Below are 27,721 nucleotides of genomic sequence, written 5' to 3'. Positions count from 1 at the left end.
TGCACAATGTCATTGCCTACCTCTCTTTCCTCTAACCCAGATGTGGAAGTCATTTTCAGTTTCTTTCTTTTCCAGTAGGACATCCACTTAGCCTCTTTATGTGGTGCTGTCGTCAAACATGACTGTCCCCTCATCTCTCCTGCCCAGAGCAAGTCCTATGCCCAGACAGAAACAATTGCTCCTCATAGTTTCCCTACAACCCATACCTCCTTCATTTCTACACAAAGCAGTAAGAATTATCTCCCCCAAACAGCTGTTTTCTGTAATAAGAGAGCGAAGTTCTGTGACTAAGCTGAACATCCCTCCTGTTCAAGTACTGAACTGCTTCCTAGGTGCAAGTTCTAGCAAATTGAAATTTCCAAATACCATTTATTATGCCTTTTGCTAATTGCTCAGGAAGCTTTCAAGCATCTGCCCACATTTCTCTGCATATTCAAAGTCCGTTTCTATTCCATTTAGTACACAAGCAGGTCTTACACATTCAGTCCACCTTCTGCTTGTACTCTTCCCCACTGTGGTTGAGATTATTCTACTGTCTCCTCTACTTACTCTCCCCTCCTTCTGACTTCCTTCTAAATAAGTACAGTTGACACGCAGCTATCCAGTCTTCCTTGCAGCCAGGAGTGTCCATGTGGCAAAGTGATAAGAGCATGCAAGCCAAAATGTTAAGTGTGACTGAGCAGGATGGAGCATTCATATCTTCAACACCTCTTTCCTCCGTCCAGTTAGAATACAGCTGTGGTGGCTGGCACTCAGGTAGCTATGCATGAGTTCGGTATAGCAAAGAGAACCTGAAGCTCCTGGCATCCCAGGAAACCACATCAATCCTCAAACCTATTCTGCATTACTAGAGAAGGAAAGAACCGACCCCTACATTTAAGGCACTAGGATTTCTGTGGCTCCATCTATTGCTCAAGACTTGTGACCACCCACTTTAGATGCATCTCTAACCCCCTCTCCCCGGCTTCCACTTGCTACTTCCTTTGTCCCACTGGGAGGCCCCTGCCCAATTAATTTTCCTTTTCTTATTCTTATCCCAAAATGTCTGCTTTACTTCTTCCTTTAAAGTACAGCGTGAGATCCGACACCTTCATGGAAATGTGACTATGGAGATGATACTACAGCTAAACTTACTCGACCCAGTTGCTCCTTTCTAAACATAAATGCACACATCTATGTATCTTGTACAGACATCTATGTATCTAGTACAGAAACAGAAATAATCTAACCGAGTTTCTATTACCAGGGCTCCAGCAGCATCAGCATCTAAACATGCACTTCAAGCAGTACTCAGCACAGCCTCACTCCTGGAGCCCATTGTTGTGAAGCTGACTTGAGAGCACAGTATATCTCGTAATGTCGCTCCCACGACAGCAGAGCACAGGAGTTGCCTACCATGTGCGGTGCAGGGCCTGGAAGACGGCAGGCCATTCTAGATATATGTGTCTACTAAGTGCATTCTAACAAAGCTCCAGGATTTTTTTCCTTTGAGGCCAGGTCACCTGTGTGGCACAGGCTAGCCTCAAACTCTCAGTTCTCCTCACTGGACTCCTGATACTGGAGGCTCAGCTGTGGGTCACTGTGCCTTGGGTTCATGATGGAAAAAAAAAAGTCAAGCCATTCAGAGCTCTTCCTGGTGACTGAGATGTGCGATAGCATTGAATGACTTGGATTTGAAAACAACTTACTCTACGAATATAAAGCAACAGACTGGAATTTCTTGTGTGCCTCAAAAATATGGCTCAGAGATGAGCTACTTTTGCAGTGACTTAGGGACTCACTTCGTTAGCTTGCCATCACCCAAGCTGTGTCTGGCTCAGGGCAGGAGCATGTGACCTTTCTGCTCCTTCCCCAGGCCACCTGGTTCAGCACTGCAGCTAGGTCTCTATTTAAATTCCCCTCCTCCAAAACGTTGCCCCACCCCATATCTGTCCCCAAATAAAGTCATCACTGTCATTCTGTCCCTGACTGCTTTTCCCTTCGGGTAAAGGACGAATTACTGTCTGACATGGTCTATGCTAATCTGTGCAGGTGTGTCCCTGGGCTGGCCTCTGTTACAAGTTCCATGGTGAAGGGAACTGTGACTCCCACATTGTTGTTCCTCCAAATTTCTTCTGACCATTCAAATTTCAAGTTAAAAAGCTCAAGAAGAAAGAGAGTCAGGAAGTGGCCGGAAGAGCTTGGGAGATGGCTCCACGGTAAAGGGCCTACCATGCAAGCGTGAGACCTATGTATACATATTACTTACAAAGATTCACCTCTGCTTCACAGAGCTGGATAGAGGGCCAAATACCAACAGCCCTGAAGCTGGACTCAGCAGTCAGTACCTGGCTACTGAGCATGAGGAGCCCCAGAAGTCATGGAAAAAGCCAGCTGCTACAGCACAATCTGTAATCCCAACACTGTGGAGGTGGGGGAACAAGGTGACTCTGGGGCTCCCTGGCCAGCCACCCTACCTGAATCAACAAGTTCCAGGCCCAGTGAGCTACCCTGTCTCAAAAATACAAGGTTTGATTAAGGAAGATATCAGTGTTCACCTCGAGCCTCCACATTCACATGTACCCCCAACATGCACACACTTGCATAAACATGTACATACACCATACACACACACACACACACACACACACACACACACACACGCACGCACGCACACAAGCAAGAAAGGTGATAGAAAACAGTAGAAGGGGTGAAGAAACTCTGAACATCAGTCACAGCTGAGCATTGTGCTCTTCGTGTCAGCTATGGAGGACTTCTTCCAAAACAAAAGGGTCTCCTAAAAAAGATGCTCCACTGCTTGTGGAAGCACTTGGTGTTTGCTGTTATATTACAAAGAACTCCTTCTAATGCCTTTCTTCATCACAGGTACAAACTTAGCGAACACTTAAGAACACTGGACAAAGACAGGGAAGGATGATTTAGGACCGGGTTGTGTTAATATTATTGCTGATATTTTAAAATTTCTGTGCTTCATTGACAACTGAAATTAACTGGTCATGTTGAATTCCTGTAGTTCTTCTGGGGTCTTGTTAAACAGCTGTCTTGGTGGGGTTCAGGCTGCTGACACCACCACAGAACTGGTGACTCAGAAACAACAGAAATCATTTTCAAACAGCTCTGGAATAAGGGAATTCCATAATCAGGGTGTCTGCAAGGTCAGGTCCTAAAAAGCCGCCTCTTCCCATAGTAGCAGGAAGGTAAAAGAGAGCTCCTAGGATCTCAGAACTCAAATCCTATCTTGGTGGGGGGTTCTACTTCTGTGACTGAATCATTTCTCAGAGGCAACACCTCCAGCTGTCAGCACACTGGGAAATTCTCATGGGGGTGGGTACAAGCCTTCAGTCCATGGCCATAGACATAGATGCTGTGACTGGGGGCAAGCTCTGAAAATCCTCGGATGCACTTTCAGCCCTGAGTTTAGTTGCTTTCAAGAGGCAACTAAGTCAGATTGCATCTGTGGTTTTATTCTCCTAACTGCCATCTCTATGCACAGCTCCTCAGTGGGGCTGGAGAAGCTACAGCAAGATATCATTCTTTGATGATTTAACAAGATTAATAGGAAGGATCATTCCACTTCCCTGATAACTTTATATCTCCCCCAACCCTTGTTTTAAAGATCAGTAATCCAAAGATAAAGTTTAGGCAAAGGAAAGCCTTACAAAGAATCATGCTAGAAGAATATTTAATTATGTTAGAATCTCCAAACACATTTAAATAAACATGCCCATGTACCCAAGCCCCTACTATCAGAAAGTAAACCTCCTTCATACTCCAGTTAGAAAAAAAATGTTAAACTGAGTAAAGATGCCAAATAGCATAGCCACTAGGCTAACAGTTTTAGCTGAAAACTAGTTTATGTGAATTTAGAATTGTCTACTGAATATCCCCCTTCATCTTTGGTCCCTGCAGCATGGAGTCTAATAGTGGGATAGTCCTGCTGACATGGTGTTGATAATTTGGCATGAGCTTTGTGTCTTGTGTTTCGAGCTGTTCTCAGTAGACACCTGTCATGTTGTAGGCCACTGCTTATGTACATACTTTTATTACGTAGACTCGCAATCGTCAGGAGTGAATGTTTCTTCTCGGAGGGAAGGTTTTCCGGGATGAGGACAGAAGCGCACGCGGCAGGCAAGTTCCCCGGGGCAGGTAACCTGGTGGGAAACATCATGCAGTATGAGGTCCGCTGTCTCGTCCAGCTTGCCACTTCCCTCTCTTTAAAAAGCAGCTGCTCATCCATCAGCAGAGTTATGACTTGTTTAGACTTCTCCCGGATATAGCGACCTGAAAAACAGCCAAGAATTTGCTTTAAAATGGATTAAAACTGTAATTATTTTTTATACTAAATAAAATTAAGGCAAAGCTGAAATGTAGCAAAGGGGAAGACAAGTAGAGGACTGTTGATGAACACATTCCTCTCTGTGTCAACTAAGCAAACAAATCATCAATACATGATGAAATTGCATCTTATCTGGCATTATGCTTTTCATTTTAAATGCATTATTGGATTTTTCTTTGGAAAGCCACCCATACGCTGCAATAAATCACTAGCACAGGCACAGAAGGAAGGTTTGAGCATGAGGTCAGGGGATGGCTCAGTGGGTAAAATGCTCGTTCTGGGAGCATGAGCTCCCAAGAGCCTAGGAGTGTCAGGTGTGCCTGCAACCCTAGTGCTAAGGACCTAGGAGTGTCAGGTGTCCCTGCGACCCTAATGCTGGGGACCTAGAAAAGGAGGGCCAGAGACCCACTTGTCAGTCAATCTAACCAAACTAGCAAGCATCAGGTTTAATAAGAGGTGCTATCTCAAGAAAAGTAAGGTGGAGAAGCAAGTGAGGAAGGCCTCCTGACATCAGCCCTGGCCTCCACAAGCACCTTCACAGATGAGCAAGAAGCATGTGCACAAAGGTTAGTTTCTCTACTCTCATCTCTTTGTCATTTCTTCCTTTCAAATTTCTTTTGTAATACTTCAAACTCTGTTCTAAACACCCTTAATTTATGGTGTATACTCAGGGCCTAACTGAAGAGGCCCACTATGTGCTGGACCCACTCAGTGTCATATGAAAGGCAAAAGTGGCTGGAACTTTTTAACTCTAGGGGTGATGTCAGGCACTGTCTTTCCCTGGGAACAGGGCACAGTTTAGATTTGAAGATGTGGAAAGCCCATGTCTTCCCATTGGCATCTTCAGGAGCTCGCCCCCTCTCCTTTCTCCTCCACAGATACCTCACCCTGCAGCCCCAAGCCTCTTGCCAACAACACCAAACTCCAGGCAGCTGTTGGTTCTTCCAGGAACTCTGCATGGCTGGATCCCTGACTCATTTGGTCTCTCCTCAGATACCACCTCCTCAGAGCTGCTCTCCTCCTGGTGTCCTCTGAAGAAGCCCCGCCCCATCAGTCTATTCCTCATCCTGCTTTGCTTCTTCTGTGGCATCTGTCACTACCTACTATCACCGGTGTGTTGCTTGTTTGTTTTGTCACCTAGAATATAAACCCCGTGAAAGAAGTCTCATTGCATACACTGATGGCACATAGCATATATTCAATAAATATTTACTGAGTGAATGAATCAAGAAAGAAACATCATCAAAAAGTTTCAAATGTTCTCCTTGCTATGGTGTAAATGAAGCAGATTGCTGGAAGATGCTGGGAGCCAATTTACAACTTAGCTGCCTCAGAAAGTTGCTTGGCTTAAAATAGCCTCCTGCAATACCCCCAATTAGAAACTAGAAATTATGGGCTAGATTTGGAACATTCTACTTGGAGTCTGTGGGGATTGGTGAGATGTGGGGGCAGCTAACTGGCTCCAAGTGGCACGCAGGCAGAACAAGCAGACAAGCTAGTTGCACTGGTGCAGGCCTCCTCCTCAGAGCATCACGCTCCCCCAGGGAACAGAAGTAGCTTCAGGAAGGCCAGGTCATTCAATTTTGGCCAAAATAAGGAAGAAATCACCCAGAAGTGGGCATTAATTCACTTAATTCTGCCTATTTCCCCCGGCTCCCATTCCTCTGCCTGGCCACTCTACAGCACTGCAGGGAAAAGAGAGAAAAGCAGGGAGAAGCCCTAAGTCTGTTTCAAGGCAGAGACAATCAAACAACAATAGCAGGGCAGCATCCATTCGCTTCTAAGCAATATGTTCCTAAGAAGACGTGAAGAAGGGCACAACATAAAACCACAACAGTACAGGAAGGACAAACTCAGGCAGCAACAGCTTCATGTCTGAACTATGAAAGGAATGGGGCAGGGTAGAAAACATGGGTTTTCTGAAATAAGATTCACTCCATGCTCTGCAATCAGAGGGCTCCCTCTTCTTCCTCTGAACTGCAAGGATCCATGAGAATGACTGATTGATCCAGTCTATCTTTCCTCTCTCTTGGTTCAGATCATTTGCTGCTTATAGTAGCTTAAATTATATACCTAGTCATCTTCCTTCCAGTTCACCTTCTAACAGGCCTCAAGCAAGCAGGGACATGAAGGAAATAAGAAGCATCTAAACTTTAGTTTATGACCAAGTTGTTTCTATTTAAAAACAAAATCCCCTTCAGTCAGGGGCTAGGAGGGTATCTTGAGTAAAGCACCCGCCTAGCATCCTCAAGTTACTGACTTCTGTCCACAGCACTGCAAAAGCAAGTAGACAAAACAAAACCCCACCCGTGATGTTGGCACAGTAAGGTCATGCTTCAAAGCATTGTTCTGCTCTGCTCAAAACAGCCAGCAGGAACAGGCACTGCCAGTCTCAAAAATAAAAAAATAAAAATAAATAAATAAACTCCACAGAGAAATACAAGTGAGAAAGCCACATGTGTGGCTCAAGTCACAGGCCTGCTGGGTTCTTGATCTGGCAGATGGGATTTCAGCAACTTGGGTGTCAGAGATCTAGACCTGATCTCCCTTTGATAAGAGAGGTCCGTGTTTGCAAATAGAAAGTGAGAAAAGGACAGATCTCCCTGCTCTCTGGGATACAGCCATTCCTAACTATTTATTTGGACCTAGAAGCAGTCTTAACACATGGAAATAAGGTAAGTTACCTACAGGCTCAAGTTTGGGTCTGCAACACCTAAATTTTAACTCTAGGGCTCAAACTCCAGGTCACTTTGATAAGGTCTGTACTGGAGGCTAGATGATATGAGCAACAAGGTAGATGATATGAGCAGCTAAGATGAAGGCAACAAGAGCATGCATAGCTGTAGGAAGAGCCTCCTACTCAATGAGCCAGAAGCCATCCCTCTACACTACATTAGACAGTCAACAGGACTAATTCTACTCCAGACAAAATGTGCCTATAAGATCTTCTACAGAATCAATATTCTATAGGATTTTAAATTTTTCCTTATAAGATTTTTAAGTAAACCATTGAGAAATTAACACAGTCCAGGGTAGATGATCAGTATGTAAAAGTTGTTTTTTTTCCCAAGCCTGACACCTGAGTTTGATCCCTGGAACCCACACAAAAAGCAAATATGGTGGTTCACATCTGTAATCCCAGCACTCCCACAGTGAGATGGGAGGAAAAGTCAGGAGAATCAACAAGAAGCTCATGGTCCAGCTAGCACAGAGTGGCAGAGTGACTTTAACAAGAGAAACCAGCCTCAAACAAGGTGGAAAGAAGGAACTGAATCCCAAAAGTGGTCCTAACCTCCATACACATGCATGTGCACATACACACACACACGCACACACATTACAAACATGCAAGACTCACAAATATAAATAAGAATATGGAGTTATGAAACAAAACAAAAATGAGCTTAAATGAGAACAGGTGATCTGATGGAATCAAATAATAAGCATCTCAGCTACGAAACTACAATCAAAATTGGGATTAAAAATAAAAACAAAATGCCCTCAACATCTCAGACTCGGACAGCTGAAGAGAGACCTGATGGAGGTGAGCAGCAAAGTATTCAAGGCACAGCAGAGGTCACGATAAGAGCAATCAAAAATCAAAAAGGACAGATAGAGAGACCCCAATATTCATCCAGAAGTTTCAAAGAAGACAGTTTTAGAAAAACCGTGTTCAGAAAGGCAAGTGCTGGGATTGACAGGATAGTCCTGACCTGCAGGCCTGGCCGGGAGCCCCTGCCCAGGAGTCACGGGCCCCGGGGAAGGACCTACTCCTACTATTTTACTAAACTGACCACAGTATCTAAATGCCTTCTCAGTTTATTTGCCTGTGCCATAGACCAGAGCGTTCTCAGGCCTCATCAGAGAAGCTTCTCTGTGCAGAGATGAACGACTCATCAAAGAGCAGAGAATAAGTGACTTTGGAGGCTCGGCCATAAATGGAACATCTGCATCATACCCTCTCCTCCCAAGGACCATCATAGGAGAGAGGTCCAGGAGAACAAAACACTGCCTTCTGGACACAACAGGTGAACTTTTGAATTCACAGTGTGTGATTGCCTGACCAAGACCTGTGCAAGATCAAGCCAGTCATTCCCGCAAGGAGGCAGGACGAGGGCATGAGGCCACACCCCTAACTGAGGAGCTCTGCACAGCTGATGGCTTCTCTGGGAAGGAGAGTCAGTTTGCTTTGAGGGTGTGGTCTCTTGTAGGTAGACATTCTAGTGGAAGACCAACACCTAGCACAAACTGGAATCAGTGGACTAGTAAAAAAGAAGAAAAGGAGCTGAGGTTGGGAAGGAAGTGACTGGAGGGGATCTAGAAGGAGTTAAGGGAAGGGGAAAGAGTGAATATGATAAAAATAAATTGTATGTATGCATGAAGGATTCAAAAATAATAAAATAGTACATTAAAAATTGTCTTCTGCTGGGTAGTGGTGGTGCACTCCTTTAATCCCAGTGCTCGGGAGGCAGAGACAGGTGGATCTCTGTGAGTTCGAGACCAGCCTGGCCTACAAAGCGAGTTCCAGGACAGGTTCCAAAGCTACTGGGAAACCGTGTCTTTAAAAACCAAAAAAAAAAAAAGACCAAAAAAAATTGTCTTCTCCTAGGCATACTTGTGTATATCTGCAATCCCAGCACGATCAAAAGTTCAGACCAGCCAGGGTGACACAGGAGACTTAGAGCAAATCTGAAAGTGGACCGGTGAGAAGGCTCAATGGGTAAAGGAGTTTGGTGCCAGCCTGATAACCTGATTCTAGCCTCAGGATCCATATGGTGGAATAACAAAAATAAAAAATTTATTATATGTATTTGGTGTGTATATGTGCATGCCCAAAGGCCATGTATGCATGTGGAGGTCAGAAGACCACTTGCAGGAGTCAGTTTGCTCTTCCCACCATGTGGGAGCTGAGAGTTGAACCCAGGTGATCAGGTTTGGCAGCAAGTGCTTTAGCTACTTTACTGCCACCACCCAAAATCTTTTTAATTAAAAAAATTCCAGCCAGGTGGAGGTGGCATGCACCTTTAATCCCAGCACTCGGGGGCAAAGGCAGGTGAATCTCTGTAAGTTCAAGGCCAGTCTGGTCTACAAAAGCTAGTTCCAGGACAGGCGCCAAAGCTACAGAGAAACCCTGTCTCAAAAAAAAAAAAAAAAAAAAAAAAAAGAGGAAAAAGAAAAGAAAACTCCAAAGGCTTAGTGATAGTGCTTGCAGCAGGCTTGAGGTCTTGGCTTCCACTCCCTGCATTACAGAAGGAGAGTGGGGGAATTAACCACCATGCAAAGCTAGTAACAAGAAATCTATACCTATAGCCACTGCACGAAAATAGGAGAAGCACAATGTGAGGTTCCCAGATGGTATCAAGAGATCGAGAAAGAAGAAATGGTTGAATTAAGCCAAGGTCATTGATGTCCTATATCTGGGCATTTTCTTATTAAGGAAACTATAAATTATGGGGATGGAAAGATGTCTCAGCAGCTAAAAGCACTTACTCTTCCAAAGGTCCAGGCTCAAGTTTTAGCATCCACATGGCATTCACAACTGTTTATAACTGCAGTTCAAGAGGATCTGATGCCCTCTTCCGGCCTCTGCAGACACTACACATATAGTGCACAGATATAATTCAGGCAACACACCCATATACATATTTTCTTAAAAAGGAAAATTACTAGTGATGAATAGTTGCCTAAATAACATATTTCATAGTTAAACCTACTGTCTGTGGAGTGAGATCCCTTGGACTGTTAAACCAGTCACTATAGTCCTTGGCTATAGTTTCCTGTTGGTTGTCTTAGTCCATGTAGATGACCAAAATTAACCTTTTTGTTCTCTTGTCAAGGCAATTTGAGAACCTGGTCTTTGGGGTCACTTGACTTGGGAAGAGCTTCTGGCTCCTCCAGTCTCTTTCACAACTTGTCAGAGATTGATTGATTGATTTATTATATAGTGTTCTGTCTGCATGTATGCTTGCATGCCAGAAGAGGGCACCAGATCTCACTACAGATGGTTGTGAGCCACCATGTGGCTGTTAGGAATTAAACTCAGGACCTCTGGAAGAGCAGACAGTACTCTTAACCTCTGAGCCATTCTCCCAGTCAAGGCCTTGCTTCACTGTGGCTTTGTCTGGAAACATGGACAAAGTTATTCCTCTGTGTTGAGCCTCCTCTTCAGAGTGGACACTCCTTAGTCTACTCAGTAGAGTCTCCATATTTAAGATAAAGATTAGCTTAGAAGCTAACAATCCAGTCACTTCTAGACATCAGGCTTTGGATTTGGTTGTGGGGTGAGAGCTGCGATGCCTTCTGCCTCCCCGATTCATGAACCCCTTTTGCTTGAGTTATAAGAAACACCTAGCTCCAATGACACATTAACATTTTCAGAGTTGATCTTCTGGGTTCTAGTGGATGGATACAAAAAAAAATCAAACATGACCTTGTACTGTGTTTCTGTAGGATTGAGAAGTTCTCTCCATGAATAGGGAATTATAATAACATTTCTGGACAACATATCCAGATAATTCTGTAAAGGGATAATGGAAGCATTGTGAATCAGACAGCAGCTAGCTCAGAATTATTATCAACCATCAAAACTGTGCTTCTGCCTGTCCCTTCCCAGCTTGCACCCAGAACCCCCCCCCCCAAATCCCACAGCTCAGCCTGTTTGGGCGCCGGGGACCTGGAATTGAATGCACCCAGGCCGGTGGGAGGTCCCCTCCTTCATTAGTCTGCCTGCAGCAAGGTAGGCCCTTTGTCAGTGAGCTGCTTGGCCTGCAAGGAGACCTGACAGTCTGCCAGAGGATCCATCATTCATTGGGGTGAGTGAATTGAATTCATTGGGGTGAATTGAACTTCTAAAAGAAGTCCCAAAGGGGACTATTCAGTAGAAGAAATGGGCAGGTGCCAATGCAAGAATTCCTCCAACAATTTGAAAAACAACATGAAAGCACCAGAACCCAGCGAACTTATAACAGGAGGACTTGAACACACTAATCAAGAAGAAGTAGAAAAAATTGACTTTATGAAAGTAATAGAGTCCCTTAAACAGGAGGTGAAAAACTCCCTTAAGGAAATGGATGAGAAGAATAACAAAAAGTTTGAAGAATTGAGTAAATCCGTAAATGATATCCTAGGAAACCAAGAAAAAACAATCAAACAGATAATGGAAACAGTGCAAGACTTGAAAACTGAAATGGAGGCAAGGAAGAAAACACAACCTGAGGGCCAGCTGGATATGGAAAATCTATGTAAACTAACAGAGACTACAGAAACAAGCATAACCAACAGAATACAAGAGATAGAAGAAAGAATCTCAGATTCTGAAGATATCTTAGAGAAAATAAATGCACTGATCAAAGAAAACAGCAAATCCAACAAATTCTCATCACAAAACATTCAGGAAATCTGGGACACAATAAAAAGAACAAACCTAAGAATAATAGGCGTAGAAGAAGGAGAAGAATTACAGCTCAATGGTCCAGAAAATATATTTAATAAAATTATAGAAGAAAACTTCCCAAACCTAAAGAAAGATATTCCTATTAAGGTTCAAGAAGCTTACAGAACACCAAATAGACTGGATCAAAAAGAAACATCCCCTCGCCATATTATAATCAAAACACAAAACATACAGAATAAAGAAAGAATATTAAGAGCTGCAAAGGAAAAAGGTCAAGTAACATATAAAGGTAAACCTATCAGACTAACACCTGACTTCTCTATGGAAGCCATGAAAGCCAGAAGGTCCTGGATAGATGTTTTGCAGAAACTAAGAGACCATGGATGCAAGCCCAGATTACTATACCCAGCCAAGCTTTCATTCACTATAAATTGAGAAATCAAAATATTCCAGGATAAAAACAAATTTTAACAATACATAGCCACAAATCCAGCCTTACAGAAAGTAATAGAAGGAAATTCACAAACAAAGGAGTCCAGCATTGCCCAAAATAACTCAGACATCTAGCGACCCTTCACCAGCACATCTCAAAGAAAGGAAATACACAATCTCTACTACCAAATAAAAAATGACAACCGGAGTTAACATCCACTGGTCATTAATATCACTTAATATCAATGGACTCAATTCACCTATAAAAAGGCACAGGCTAAGAGATTGGATACGAAAACAGGATCCAACATTCTGCTGTTTACAAGAAACACACCTCAAACACAAAGACAGACATCTACTCAGAGTAAAGGGTTGGGAAAAGGTTTATCAAGCAAATGGACCTAAGAAACAAGCGGGTGTGGCCATACTAATTTCTAACAAAGTTGACTTCAAACTAAAATCAATCAGAAGAGATGGAAAGGGACACTTTATACTCATTACAGGAAAAATCTATCAGAATGAAGTCTCAATCCTGAATATCTATGCCCCTAATACAAAAGCACCCACTTATATAAAAAAAAAAACATTACTAGAACTCAAGGCAGCCATCAAACCAAACACACTGATAGTGGGAGACTTCAACACTCCTCTTTCACCAATGGACAGGTCAATTCGACAGAAACCTAACAGAGAATTAAGAGACTTAATAGAGGTAATGAACCAAATGGACTTAACAGACATCTATAGAACATTCCACCCAAACAGAAAAGAATATACCTTCTTCTCTGTGGCTCATGGAACCTTTTCGAAAATCGACCACATACTCGGTAACAAAGCAAACTTCCACAGTTACAAAAACATATTAGTAACCACCTGCATCTTATCGGATCACCATGGATTAAAATTAGAATTCAACAACAATGCTACCCCCAGAAAGCCTACAAACTCATGGAAACTGAACAGTCAACTACTGAACCACAGCTGGGTCAAGGAAGAAATAAAGAAAGAAATTAAAGTCTTTCTTGAATTTAATGAAAATAAAGACACAACATACTCAAACTTATGGGACACTATGAAAGCAGTGCTAAGAGGAAAATTCATAGCACTAAGTGCCCACTTAAAAAAAACGGAGAAAGCACACATTGGAGACTTAACAGCACACCTGAAAGCTTTAGAAAAGAAAGAAGCAGACTCACCTAGGAGGAGTAGAAGACTGGAAATTATCAAACTGAGGGCAGAAATCAACAAAATAGAAACACAGAAAACAATCCAAAGAATCAATGAAACAAAAAACTGGTTCTTGGAGAAAATCAACAAGATTGACAAACCCCTAGCCAAACTAATCAAACGGCAGAGAGAGAACACACAAATTAATAAGATCAGAAATGAAAAAGGGGACATAACCACAGACACAGAGGAAATTCAGAGAATCATTAGATCTTACTACAAAAGCCTGTATGCCACAAAATTGGAAAATGTAAAAAAAAAATGGACACTTTTTTAGGTAAGTACCATATACCAAAGTTAAACCAGGACTAGGTAAATGCTCTAAATAGTCCTGTTAGTCGTGAAGAATTGGAAACTGTTATCAGAAACCTCCCTACCAAAAAGAGCCCAGGACCTGATGGGTTCAATGCAGAATTCTACCAGAACTTCCAAGAAGACCTAATACCTATACTCCTTAAGGTATTTCATAATATAGAAACAGAACAGTCATTGCCAAATTCCTTTTATGAAGCTACAATTATCCTGATATCTAAACCACACAAAGACTCAACCAAGAAAGAGAATTACAGGCCAATCTCACTCATGAACATCGATGCAAAAATTCTCAATAAAATACTGACAAACAGAATCCAAGAACACATTAGAAAAATTATCCACTATGATCAAGTAGGCTTCATCCCAGAGATGCAGGGCTGGTTCAACATACGAAAATCTATCAATGTAATCCATCATATAAATAAACTGAAGGATAAAAACCATATGATCATCTCATTAGATGCAAAAAAAGCATTTGACAAAATTCAGCACCCCTTTATGATAAAGGTCTTGGAGAGATTAGGGATACAGGGGTCATTCCTAAATATAATAAAGGCTATTTATAGCAAGCCAACAGCTAACATCAAATTAAATGGAGAGAAACTCAAGGTTATCCCACTAAATTCAGGAACGCGACAAGGCTGTCCACTCTCTCCTTATCTCTTCAATATAGTGCTTGAAGTTCTAGCAATAGCAATAAGACAAAACAAGGGGATCAAGGGGATTCGAATTGGAAAGGAAGAAGTTAAACTTTCGCTATTTGCAGATGATATGTTAGTGTACATAAGCGACCCGAAAAACTCCACCAAAGAACTCCTACAGCTGATAAACTCCTTTAGTATCGTGGCAGGATACAAGATCAACTCCAAAAAATCAGTCGCCCTCCTATATACAAAGGATAAGGAAGCAGAGAAAGAAATCAGAGAAGCGTCACCTTTCACGATAGCCACAAATAGCATAAAATATCTTGGGGTAACTCTAACCAAGGAAGTGAAAGACCTATTTGACAAGAACTTTAAGTCTTTGAAGAAAGAAATTGAAGAGGATAACAGAAAATGGAAGGATCTCCCTTGCTCGTGGATTGGGAGGATCAACATAGTAAAAATGGCAATACTACCAAAGGCAATCTATAGATTTAATGCAATCCCCTTAAAGATCCCATCAAAATTCTTCACAGATCTTGAGAGGACAATAATCAACTTTATATGGAAGAACAAGAAACCCAGGATAGCCAAAACAATCTTATACAATAAAGGAACTTCTGGAGCATTACCATCCCTGACTTCAAACTCTATTACAGAGCTACAGTATTGAAAACAGCTTGGTATTGGCATAAAAATAGAGAAGTCGACCAATGGAATCGAATAGAAGACCCAGATCTTAACCCACAAACCTATGAACACCTGATTTTTGATAAAGGAGCTAAAAGCACACAATGGAAGAAAGAAAGCATCTTCAACAAATGGTGCTGGCATAACTGGATGTCAACCTGTAGAAGAATGAAAGTAGATCCGTGTCTATCACCATGCACAAAACTCAAGTCCAAATGGATTAAAGACCTCAATATCAATCTGAACACACTGAACCTGTTAGAGGAGAAAGTGGGAAGTACTCTACAACATTTGGGCACAGGAGACCGCTTCCTACGTATAGTTCCAGCAGCACAGACATTAAGGGCAACATTGAATAAATGGGACCTCCTGAAGCTGAGCAGCTTCTGTAAAGCAAAGGACACTGTCACTAAGACAAAAAGGCAGCCTACTGACTGGGAAAAGATCTTCACCAACCCTGCAACAGACAAAGGTCTGATCTTCAAAATATATAAGGAACTCAAGAGACTAGACTTTAAAATGCTAATGAACCCAATTAAAAAATGGGGCACTGAACTGAACAGAGAATTCTCAACAGAAGAAGTTCGAATGGCCAAAAGACACTTAAGGGCATGCTCGACCTCCTTAGCAATCAGGGAAATGCAAATCAAAACAACGTTGAGATACCATCTTACACCTGTCAGAATGGCTAAAATCAAAAACACCAATGATAGCCTTTGCTGGAGAGGATGTGGAGTAAGGGGTACACTCATCCATTGCTGGTGGGAATGCAAACTTGTGCAACCGCTTTGGAAAGCAGTGTGGAGGTTTCTCAGGAAATTTGGGATCGACCTACCCCAGGACCCAGCAATCCCACTCTTGGGAATTTACCCAAGAGATGCCAAATCATATTACAAAAGCATTTGTTCAACTATGTTTATAGCAGCACTATTTGTAATAGCCAGAACCTGGAAACAACCTAGATGCCCTTCAGTGGAAGAATGGATGAAGAAAGTGTGGAATATATACATATTAGAGTACTACTCGGCGGTAAAAAACAATGACATCTTGAATTTTGCATGCAAATGGATGCAATAGAAAACCACCATCCTGAGTGAGGTAACCCAGGCCCAAAAAGATGAACATGGGATGTACTCACTCATAATTGGTTTCTAGCCATAAATAAAGGACATCGAGCCTATAATTCGTAAAAAATCCTAGAGAAGCTATATAAGAAGGTGAACCCAAAGAAAAACATATAGTTATCCTCCTGGACACTGGAAGTAGACAAGATTGCCGGACAAAAAATGGGAACATGGGGGTGGGGTGGGATGGGGGAGGAGGGGATGGGGAGAGAAAAGTGTGAAGTGGAGGATGGGAAGAGCTTGGGGGAATAGGATGGTTGGGATATAGGAAGGGTGGATATGGGAACAAGGAATTATATATCTTAGTTAAGGGAGCCATTCTAGGGTTGGCAGAGACTTGACTCTAGAGGGGTTCCCAGGTGTCCAGGAAGACGCCCCCAGCTAGGTCCTTGGGCAGCTGAGGAGAGGGTGCCAGAAATGTCCAGATCCTATTGCCATACTCATGAATATCTTGCATATCACCATAAAACCTTCACCTGGCATTGGATGGAGAAAATGACAGAGCCCCATATAGGAGCACTGGACTGAGCTCCCAAGGTCCTGATGAGGAGCAAAAGAGGGACATCATGAGCAAGGAAGTCAGGACCGTGAGGAATGCATTTACCCATTGAGACGGTGGGACAGAGCTAACGGGAGACCACCAAGTCCAGTTGGAATGGGACTGATGGAACAGGGGACCAAACCGGACTCTCTGAATGTGGCTGACGGTGGAGGAGGACTGAGAAACCAAGGACAACGGCAATGAACATGAACTCTACAGCATGGATGGGCTCACTGTGAGCCTTGTCAGTTTGGTTGCTCACCTTTCTGGACTTAGGGGGAGCTGGGAGGACCTTGGACTTAATATAGTGAAGGGAACCCTGATGGCTCTTTGTCTTGGAGAGGGGTGGAGTGGGGATATGGGTGGGAGGGAGGGGAGGGAAGGGGGAGGAGGAGGGGAGGAGATGGAAATCTTTAATAAAAAAAATAAGGAAAAAAATGTATAAAAAGGCAGAGGCAGGCGGATCTCTGAGTTCGAGGCCAGCCTGGTCTACAAGAGCTAGTTCCAGGACAGGCTCTAGAAACTACAGGGAAACCCTGTCTCGAAAAACCAAAAAAAAAAAAAAAAAAAAAAAATTATACTTGAAGCCGGGCGGTGGTGGCGCACGCCTTTAATCCCAGCACTCTGGAGGCAGAGGCAGGTGGATCTCTGTGAGTTCAAGGCCAGCCTGGTCTACAAGAGCTAGTTCCAGGACAGGCTCCAAAGCCACAGAGAAACCCTGTCTTGAAAAATCAAAAAAAAAATTATACTTGATGAATAAAAAAAGCTGAATTTGAAAAAAAACAAAACAAAACTGTGCTTCTAGGTACAGCAATGCGAGTCCATTAGAACAAGTCTTGCTGAGAAAGTACCAAGGCAGGTGGTACCTCTTCTATAAATGAGGATAGAGAATTATAGGTGACAGATTATAATTATGTTAGTATTGTATTATAAAAAGTGAGTTGAGGTAAAAAATAAAATAGGAGGAAAAATAGGCCAAGCCCTGAACTGGCTGGTCCTTCATTTGCCTGATGGAAACACAACCGAGTAGAACTGAAGACCACAGTGTCTTCTCCATCTTCACGGCCGTGGTTGTGAGTGAGGGTTAAGAGCAGAGTCAATGTGGTCTGGCTCCACCTTGAAGAAGGTTCTGGGGAGGAGTTAAGCAGGATGCTTCTTGGAGAAGGAAGCAATGAAGGTGAGGAAGTGACTCATGAAGAGGGGTTTGCTGAGGGCTGCAGGTTCTAATCGTGGAGTTACATATCCATGTGTCCTCGTGTACCCTGTTTGTCCTCCCTCATGTGCCCAGCTCACCAGTAAGGAGTCAGGGCCTGGGAAAGTGCAGAAATTCCCTTCCAAGTCCTTTCGTACCTTGGTTCAAGGTCTTCATGCAGCGCTATGCTAGTAAGCTGGTCTCCCTACCTCTCCAGCGTCCCGGCCTTGGGCCTTCCGCAGCAGGTGGGAGCACCTAGTGTCAGGAGTATGTCTGAGCCTGCCTACAGAATGCAGGGGACAGGAATGAAGGCACTGAAGGCTCTGAGGTCTCCTGGTTCTCTCTTAGCCCTTATGGCCTTTAATTTTTAATGTCAGCCTTCCAAGAGTACTTGGTTTGTGTTGTTTTGTTTTTGAGACATGGTTTCATATAGCCCAGACAGACTTGAAACTTGCTATGTAGCTGAGGCTAGCTTTGAACTCCTGATCCTTCTGCTTGCACATTTCAATACCTTAGCTTTACAGTGTGTTCTCTGTACCAAGTATATGACTCATAACTATCATTCCTGTACTCTCCACCTCCTCATTTTTTGAGACAAGGTCTTTTACTGAACTTAGAGCTCACTGACTAGGCCAGACTGACTGGCCAGTGAGCACAGGAATTGTCTCCGTCTCTTCAGTGCTGGGATTTACAGGCAGATATCACAGTGTCTGACTTTTTTATGTGGCTACTAGGGATTGAACTCAGGTTCTCATGCTTGCACAACAAATACTCTCCGCAAAACACTATTTGACATTTTTACTGGGACACATACTCGTACTTATTTACTTAAACTTTGGAGAGTGACTTTACTTGATAAATCTTAGCTGTTTAATCTCTAAATCCCAAGAATCTGTCTATGGCATCAATTGACCAGGTAAGTATAGGGGAGATGGCTTTATTAGCATTTATTTCTGTGTACTGAGATCAAATCCAGGGCCTCACGCACGCTGGCAAATAGTCTACTACCACTGAACCAAATCCCCAGCCCTAGATGCACTTATTAAAGTCCCATGCTCTTGCCTTGATTTGTAAAGTCCTTTCTATGATATTAGAACATTTAAATGTTGACTGCTTGCCACTTAGCTCTTTGTTTTTTATACAGTGCTGTTTGTTTTTTATACACTAGATCATTCCTCACTATGTATGAATGAGGTTTTTTTATAAAATTTGCAACTGCTAATTAAATTAGATAAATCTGAATTAAGTGAACCCCTAATATTCTTGGCAGAAACTGAGAGAAAATAATTAAGCAAATTTTTAGAATAAAAGAAAAATCGCCAAACAATAAAATGGCCTTGATCTCTGGCTTCCTGCTTTAAGATGGATTTCTCCCTCCCAGTCTTGTGATTCCAGCTTCCATGAAGTTGTCTCTAGGGGTGTTAGTACCTTACTTCCCTATCTCTAGAACTGTGAACTAACTGACCTCCTTTCTTTATAAAATTGTTTGCTCTTGGTATTTCATTGTAATAATAAAAGTGGGATTAATACTCCCTGCATTTTCCTTTTATTCTTTATCATATCATCATTTACAATGGTAATTTTGATTATTATAAATAAGAAATAATTTTTAAAAGGTAACTTCCCCTGCCCACCCACCATATACACTCCTGTGAGCCACCAGTCCCTTCTTTGGGCCTGTAATAAAGAGTAAATGGACATGGTGACAGGGCTAGGGCTGGCAGAGGAGAACGGCATCCCTCCAGGACCAGTGCAGGCCTGGAGCACCACATCCCTCCAGGACCACAGGCAGGCCCAGAGCACTGCATCCTTCCAGGACCACAGGCAGGCCTTCCTAGTCAATACCTGCACTGAGCTGTTTCAGTGACAGTACGAATACCAGGCAACGAAATAATAAAAGACTCAGCCCTAACAGTATCAGACTGACGGCTTGTCATGTGGCTGGCCCTCAAACACGTCTCTGATCCTAACTACCACTCTCTGAGCTCATTAGGAAGTTCACTTTACAAAAGGGAACAGCACGGTTTAAGGTGATTAAGAAAGTTTGCCCAAAGTCAAAGCGTCAGTGAGTCAGCGAGTGGAGACAGGCTCTGGAAAAATGACAAGCACACACCTCAATTTCTTTGACTGTCCTTGGCATATGATCCAACGCTATTTTATTTGATGAGAATCTAAAGTGAGTAACTCTGTTGACACAGCACTGGCAACATCTGCCTGCTCTCTCTCTCTTTTCTGTTTGTTTTCTCTGTCTTTGCTGGGCACAATAAATAAGGAGTACAATAAATAATGGAAGACTAAGCAGTTGGGCAAAGGTCACATTTACCTTTAAATGAATTCAAGTCTTGCTTCTTGCTCTTACAATTAGCAATCCAACTGTATGTGTTGAAAGAAAACAAAGGGCTAACACATAGCACAGCGTTAAGTAAAGGTACTTTGTTTAAATGCACAGTGATAAACTTAAAGTCACAGATTCATGATGACCTAAAGCCTATAATGTGTTTGTTAAGGGAAATTATTTGTTCATAAAAAAATGCCTGTTATAGAAACTTGCATAACTGACCTATGGTATGAATGTACTCAGGAAGCTTGTGTTAGTTAGCCTACTGCACATCTACAGTGTTAGTTAGCCCACTGCACATCTACAGTGTTAATTAGCCCACTGCACATCTACAGCGTTAATTAGCCCACTGCACATCTACAGCCACATTTATTGGTCCACAACCTCAGGCTGTCAGGTGTACTCTGAGTAAAGTTTTGATTACTGCTGTCTGACAGGAGTAGGGGAAAAAGAAGACATGGAGTCCAATCCACTCTGAAGCTAGATAGTCCCCCTCCACACACACAGTGCTTAGCTGTTGCATCAAACTGGCTAGCAGCCACGCGGGAGCCGTCAGCCTCCTGTAACCCCAAGTCTAGACTCCTCTGTACTAGGAGCAATACTCCCAAATTGCAGTTGTTTGATTTTATAGCCTTGACTTGACTAATCACATCTAAAGAAAATATTCCTGCATTTGAAAGATATTTTTCTTGCCTTTTTGGTAGTGCCTAGGCTTTAACAGCCAAGCCAGCTTTCTGCTGTGCATGGCAACACACTCCCTTAATCCCAGCACTCAGGAGGCAGAGGTGGGGGAATCTCTGTGAGTTCAAAGCCAGCTGGTTGTACACTGTAAGTTCCAGAGAAGTCAGGGCTATGTAGAGAGACCCTGTCTTAAAAGAAAAAAGGGGGCCAGGCAGTGGTGGTGCAAGACTTAATTCCAGCACTCAGAAGTCAGAGACAAGTGGATCTCTGTGAATTCAAAGACAGTCTGGTCTACAGAGCCAGTTCCAGGACATTCAGAGTTACACAGAGAAATCCTGTCTTAAACAAACAAAAACAACAACAAACAATAAAAACAATAACAATAAAAATCTTTCCTTGAACTTTGTTGTAAACAGGCCAGGTCTTCTGAGTTACCTAGAGTTGCTCAGAAAGGACACAGTCTTAGCCATGGCTTTCCCTCCTGCCCACACTGGGTTTCCTCTCTGTCCAAACCCTTCAGCAATCAAATACCTGTGTCTTCTTTCTTTCTTTGGGAGTCTTAAGCCAACCCCACCACAAGATATTTTAGTCATTTATAGTCTATGTGAATATAAATAAATGCATTGTGCTTCTAGAATATTTGCTTCTACATTTTAATACACAGCTGCGATTGGGGGCTTAAAAGGCTTAGTTTGTTTAAAATCTGGTGGGCAAGTAAGTGATTGGTGTGGCCTCATCATTCTGTTAGAAGACAGGACAGAGAGGCAGAAGCACCCTGTGCAGAAGCCTGCCATAAATATGGATGTGAGATGCCCTAGAAAGCCAAAATGGCAATGCTACCAAAGGATGCTACTTCCAGGAAAATGGTTTAACAGCTTTCTAATGACATTGAAATTTTGTTCTTTTAAAGTGAATCCCTTTTTGAAAATATGCCTTTCATTTAAATATGTAGATACATGCACAAAATGACCTATGTAAATAAAAACAACTGCAATTTCACAATTTACTCAATCCAGAATTAAAAAGTACTTATCAGCCTATAATGAACACATTTCCTAAAATCTAGCTTTAGAAGGATACCATATTTGTTTAAATGTATGTTTAATAATATGACAGTTTCACATTTCATTCAGCATTTTCCAAATAATTTTAATTAAACTCATTGTAGAAGTTCAGTAACATTTTGCTAATGTCTTTTACAGGCTCAGTTATGAGAGAATGATTAGTATATTAACAGAATATGACTAAATCATATTCAGTATCAGGACATATGAGTTCTAATTGTATTCAACTGTTTAATTGGTGTGCGGCCTTACCTATATAACTTACATCCCACTGGGTTTGAGCTTATTGTCTCTGTAAGAGACAATATTCCCAGCAGCCCCTTCTGCACGGAACATCTCTAAGGTGCCCAGAAGCGCCTTGCTATGGGAGTCCAAACACTGCTGATCCTATGCTTTTCCTACAGACATGCATTACGGTGATGTTCAGTTATAAGTCAGAAACAGGAAATCCAGCCCTTTCTGATGGTGAAAGGAATGGGTTAGAACTAGTTTTTTAAATATACCACAGCATCCTATATTTCTTAACCAGCTCTGCCTTCAGAGAAATGTGTTAACTAGAGCTAATCTGATGGGGTATGCTGAGTCTCACCACCAATCGGGGAGAAGAGAAGCACCCAGCCTCGATCTACTCTAACCATCCACTGAAGAGAGGCCAGAGGGGGCAAATGAAAAGCGCATGTGCAGTTCCCAGAGGCACAGGCTCACTAAAGCAGTGAGACCTACCACAAGACTAGTAGTACATTCTGTCTCCTCTCCTTACCATGATACCACTGGAGAAAAGCCTATTTCCACAGTCCTGCCTACCTGTTCCTCAAGCCCAGTAATTGAAGGAAAATTACAAGACAGACTAAAAGGCAACAGGCATGGTCTGAAGGGACAGAGCAGGCAGGAAAGGCACAGGCAGACCTGGCAGGGATGTCAGACAGTGATGATTGAGATGCTGAGGGTGCTAATGGCTAACACAGACAGCGTGCAAATAATAGACAAGCAACATAGGCAGAGGGATAGGAAAGCTGAGAAAACCGACAAGAAAACATGAATATGAAGAACACCAAAGAGAGTCTTTAGTGGGCTGACTTAGACAAGCCATGACTGAGAAAAGAACCTTCGAGTTTGGCAACATCTCAGTACAAACCTAAACAGAAATGCACGACAAACAAATGGGACAGAATATCTGCACCTGAAGGGCAGCCATGAGCTAATATGTCCGTGAGAATTAAAGAAGGAGAGAGAAAGAAATTAACAGGACAAGCACGTGAAGCAATAGGCACTGAGAATTTCCCCTAGGCATATCATTTTAAAACCCCTGAAAGTTAAAGAAAGAGGCCAGAAAGAAAAAGCCTTTCCCTATAAAGGAATAAAGACAAAAATATATTCACCATCTCCTCACAGACCATGCAAGCAAGAAGAGACTGGAGAGAAATAACAAAATTGTTAGAAGAAAAACGACCAGCCTAGAATTTTGTACTCTGTGAAATTGTCCTTCAAATGAGAAGAAGAAATACTTTCTTCACCCAAAACTAAGAGATCTGCTATCAGAATTTCTGCCTTGCAAGGAATGGACAAAGAAATTATTTAATAAGAGTAAAACAGCAAAGGCCAGAAACAGATCTTCATGAAAGAAGAAAGCACTGGAATTGGTATAAGGAAAGGAAAATAAAAAATTTTCTTTTCTTTATTCTTTACGTATAGCATAGCAGTTTGTTTAAAACAGTAACAGTAGGGCTGGGGTGTAGCTCAGTAGGTAGAGGGCTTGCCTAGCATGAAGGAAATCTGGGTATGATCCCTAGCACTTGGGAAACCAGGCCTGGTGGCTCATGACTGTAATCCCAGCACTTGGGAGGTGGGAGCAGGAGGATCAGAAGGATGAAGTCATTCTTGACTGCACGGTGAGTTCAGTGCAGCCGGAGCTATGTGAGGCCCTACTGTAATGACGGTGATAACCAGCGATGTCTTTGGACTGCGTATATTCCAAATGCGTGGCTGCAAGATGAATGATGGCAATAACATAAGGGATGGGAAGTATAAATTAGAATTATTTTGTTATCATAAAATACCAGCACTAGCCATGAGTTATTAGACGGCTCTCCCTAGCTGTGACAGATACCAACTTACAAAGAGGACAGGTTCACTTTGAGTCTCGCTATTAGAAGTTTCAGGCATGATGACTGACTAGCCCTGTTGCTTTGGGGCCTAGAATAAGGCAGTATGTGGACCTCATGGCTAGGACATGAAAGAGATGATGGGACTGGGGTCCAGTTGTGCCATCAGTGACCAGAGACTTCCCACTAGGCTCTACCTCTTGAGAGGTCTACCACCTACTCCCCAATAGTGTCACCATTAGGGGACCAAGCCTTTCAGAGATGTAACCAAATCATAGCATAGTTGTATTTAATAATGGGCCCAGACTGGCTATAAACATACACTGAGGAGCTAGAGAGATGGCTCAGCAGTTAAGAGCACTGTCTGCCCTCCCAGAAAACGTGGGTTCAATTCCAAGCATCCACATGGCAGCTCACACCTATACGTAACTCGAGTTCCAGGGCTTCTGACTGCCTCACACAGATGTACATGGAAGCAAAACACTGATGAAGGTAAAATAAAAATGAATTATTAAAAAAAAATACACTGAAAACCCAAAGATGCACAAAAATGAGGGAAAATTATGTATAACTGATATATAACTGATGTATAACATCAGAAAAGAACAAAAAATGAGGTCATATAAAACTACCAATTAAACCACAAAGAAGCAAGCAGTTGGTGTACATGATGCCATATGTTTAAAGAAGCACCAGTGAAAGAGACAGAGAGAAAGAGAGAGAGAGGGGAGAGGGAGAGAGGGAGGGAGGAATGAATGAATGAATGAACAAGGTCAACAAATTGAAAACAATGGGAAATATGGCAGCTATTAATCCAACTATCAGAAATCAATCTGAGTACCAGTGAGTTAAGTGCATCTATTAAAAGATGGAAATAGTTCCAAGAAACCAGATCCAACTAAATGCTGTCTGCAAGAAGTTCATTTTAAATATGAAAATACACTGAGAATTAAAAGTAAACAGAAGGCCGGGCAGTAGTGGCACACACCTTTGATTCCAGCACTTGGATCTCTGTATATCTGAGGACAGCCTGGTTTACAAAGTGAGCTCCAGGACAGCTAGGATACACAGAGAAACCCTGTCTCAAAAGAACAAACAAACAAAAAAGTAAACAGAGAAACTGGGTAAGGTGGCATGCACTTGTAGTCATGGATACTAGGTAGACTAAGACAGGAGGACAAGTTTGAGGCTAGTCTGAGTACCAAAGTGAGATACACCCCTTGATGTGGGAGGGATGAGCTAGGCCTGATATGGCTGTGCCTGAAGAAGTAGCTAGAGACATGGCTCAGTATCTGAAGACCAATTGCTGAACAACCATGATGACCTGAGCTTAGATCTCAGGTCCACAGAACAAGATGAATGTGGTCTCTCAAAGGTTATAGTCCAGCACTGTGGAGAGCAGAGACTAGCTGAAAAAACAAGAACTCTGGGTTCAGAGAGCCACTGCCTCAAAGGAATAAAGCAGATACTGAGAGAGGAGGTCACTTGACACTGTCCCCAATCCCACCCCTCACCCCTCCTCAGTGTACACACACACACACACACACACACACACACACATATATATATGGGAGGAGGTTAAAAAATTATTTTGTCTATGAATAGCTTCTTCAAAGACTCATGCCCCATGATTAGAAAAAAAAGAGCAAACATATAAATGTGTGCCACACTAACACTAATCAAAAGCATGAGTAGCAGCTTTAGAAAGCATAATTACTCTCAGACACATGAGACATCAGACCAAAGAAATTTATTCAAGGTTAAGAAGGGTGCTACATGACAGTATAGGTGGCAATCCTTCAAGGAGACCTAACAGTCCTTAGTGTCTACACACCAAATAAGAGCCTCAAAATCCACATAGTAAAAGCTAATGTAACAGACGTTTATAGACGACTTCATTTTCATCAAGCTCACCAAGAACATTACCAAGACAGGGCACAGGTCAATAAATTTAGAAGAATATAAAAATCATACAGAATCTATTTTCAGACTACAACAGAATTAAACTAGACATCAGTAAAGCTATAGCTAGAAAGCCCAAAAATATCTTGGAAATTGAACAGCACACCTCTAAATAATACATGGGTTAAGGAATAAAGAGTGGGGAAAGGTCAATTATTTTAATTGAGTGAAATGAAAATATATCTTATTAAACTTTGTGGGGTGCAGCCAAGGTGGTGCTTGGAGGAAGCGGGAGGTTTTCTGAGGAGAGCTGAAGGACAAAGGAGACCTCAAGAGACTACTAGCTTCCCCTACCTCCACCACTGAGCAAAAAGAACAGCAAATTTTAGGGCCAACCAAGGAAGGTACATGTCTTTGTTTTTTCCCAGTAGAATTTGGTCTCTTGATGATTCGTGTGTAGGACAGGCTTCCAGTGCAAATGACGTGGATCACTAAAGTGTGTTCTAGTACTTTCTCAGCAAATTTACACTATAGCTCCTTTCTTCTCTAATCCAGCAACACCGTCTTTATCAGCAGTTTTTGATGATCACAAAGCTTTTTTCAGCTCTCCCCCCCCTCCTTTACTATTCCAAGGTCTGGTTGTAAATAAGATGACTAACACATGGCATATGCTCTCAAAATCTGGCTAAGGAAATAATATATACATGCATATCACATACATACACACAATATATCATAAAAGACACCACACTGATATGATAAAACAGTACAGCAATTACTATTTCTCAGTGAGGGAAAGAAGAGTGGGCGCACACAGGAAAAGGTCTCAGAGCTGGGCATTGAAGACTACACTACAGCAAGAAACAAATATTCTAGAGGGGAAAAGAACTTCTTAAGTACAGTACAAAGCAATACATTAGCAGTGCTAATTGAGAGAGCAGCCTACACTGAAGGCTAATGAGATAAAAGTACAAAGACAGATTGGGAGCCAAACTCTCAGCTAGACATCCCATCACTGACACCTTCCGGCACATCCACCATCCTCCCAGAGGCAGATTTCAATAAAACTGAATTGGGCCAAGAGCTACTCTTCTACAATACAACATTCGTTGGGAAATAAACATAAAAAGAGAGATATGTAAAAGATAAATTAATACTCCCAAGGTAATTATTTTCATTCATTGGTAAATATTCAATTAATAAATGTGATGTGCACCAATGCTATCAATCAATGGCTGGTGCCCCTTCCAAAATGAAAAGATCAACGCACTGTGTGGGCATGACCGCTCTGGTCTGTGCTTTGCTTGCTGTCTTAGTGATAGCCAACCACTGAGAGAACTCACATTGTTGTGTACTTGGCTCACAGATTTGGTCCTGAGCTCAAGTGTTAGAGAATCTGAAAAGCTTTATAAAGGTGGATTTAAACACACTCATACCTTGCTCATGGAAAGGCTATAATGAATGCATAAACAGGATCTGTCTGAATATTTGTAAATCTATTCTTTTAAGTTCCCTTCTTCAGAACAGCTCATGAGCCCTTAGAGCAGGGACTAGCCTCTCTGCTTTATGGAGTCATCCAAGTTCTTAAGCCGGTGGTAAAACAGCTGCTCTGAATTTTCAAGGGAAAACCAGCAAATTTTAATTAGTATTGTTTTATCTTGTATCAGTAAATTTATATCAGGACTCAGGAAGCAAAGGCAGGCCAGCTGTAGGGTGGAGGGCAGCCTGGACTACACAGTGAGG

The 27,721-nt window shown here is 42.3% G+C and overlaps 1 protein-coding gene across 1 annotated transcript in view; it reads right to left on the bottom strand.

The window, feature by feature from the left end:
- The window catches only part of Enthd1 (ENTH domain containing 1), a 114,151-nt gene that overhangs the window by 81,907 nt on the left and 4,523 nt on the right, over positions 1 to 27,721 (bottom strand). The window contains exon 2 of the mRNA XM_038343522.1: positions 4,039 to 4,281. Coding sequence (XP_038199450.1) covers positions 4,039 to 4,281 — 243 coding nt within the window. The remainder of the gene's footprint in view (positions 1 to 4,038; positions 4,282 to 27,721) is intronic.

Source organism: Arvicola amphibius, chromosome 9 (genome assembly GCF_903992535.2).
Source record: "Arvicola amphibius chromosome 9, mArvAmp1.2, whole genome shotgun sequence".
NCBI classification, from domain to species: Eukaryota; Metazoa; Chordata; class Mammalia; order Rodentia; family Cricetidae; genus Arvicola; species Arvicola amphibius.
Note: the sequence above shows the minus strand (reverse complement) of the source record. Positions and strands in the feature narration are given on the sequence as shown.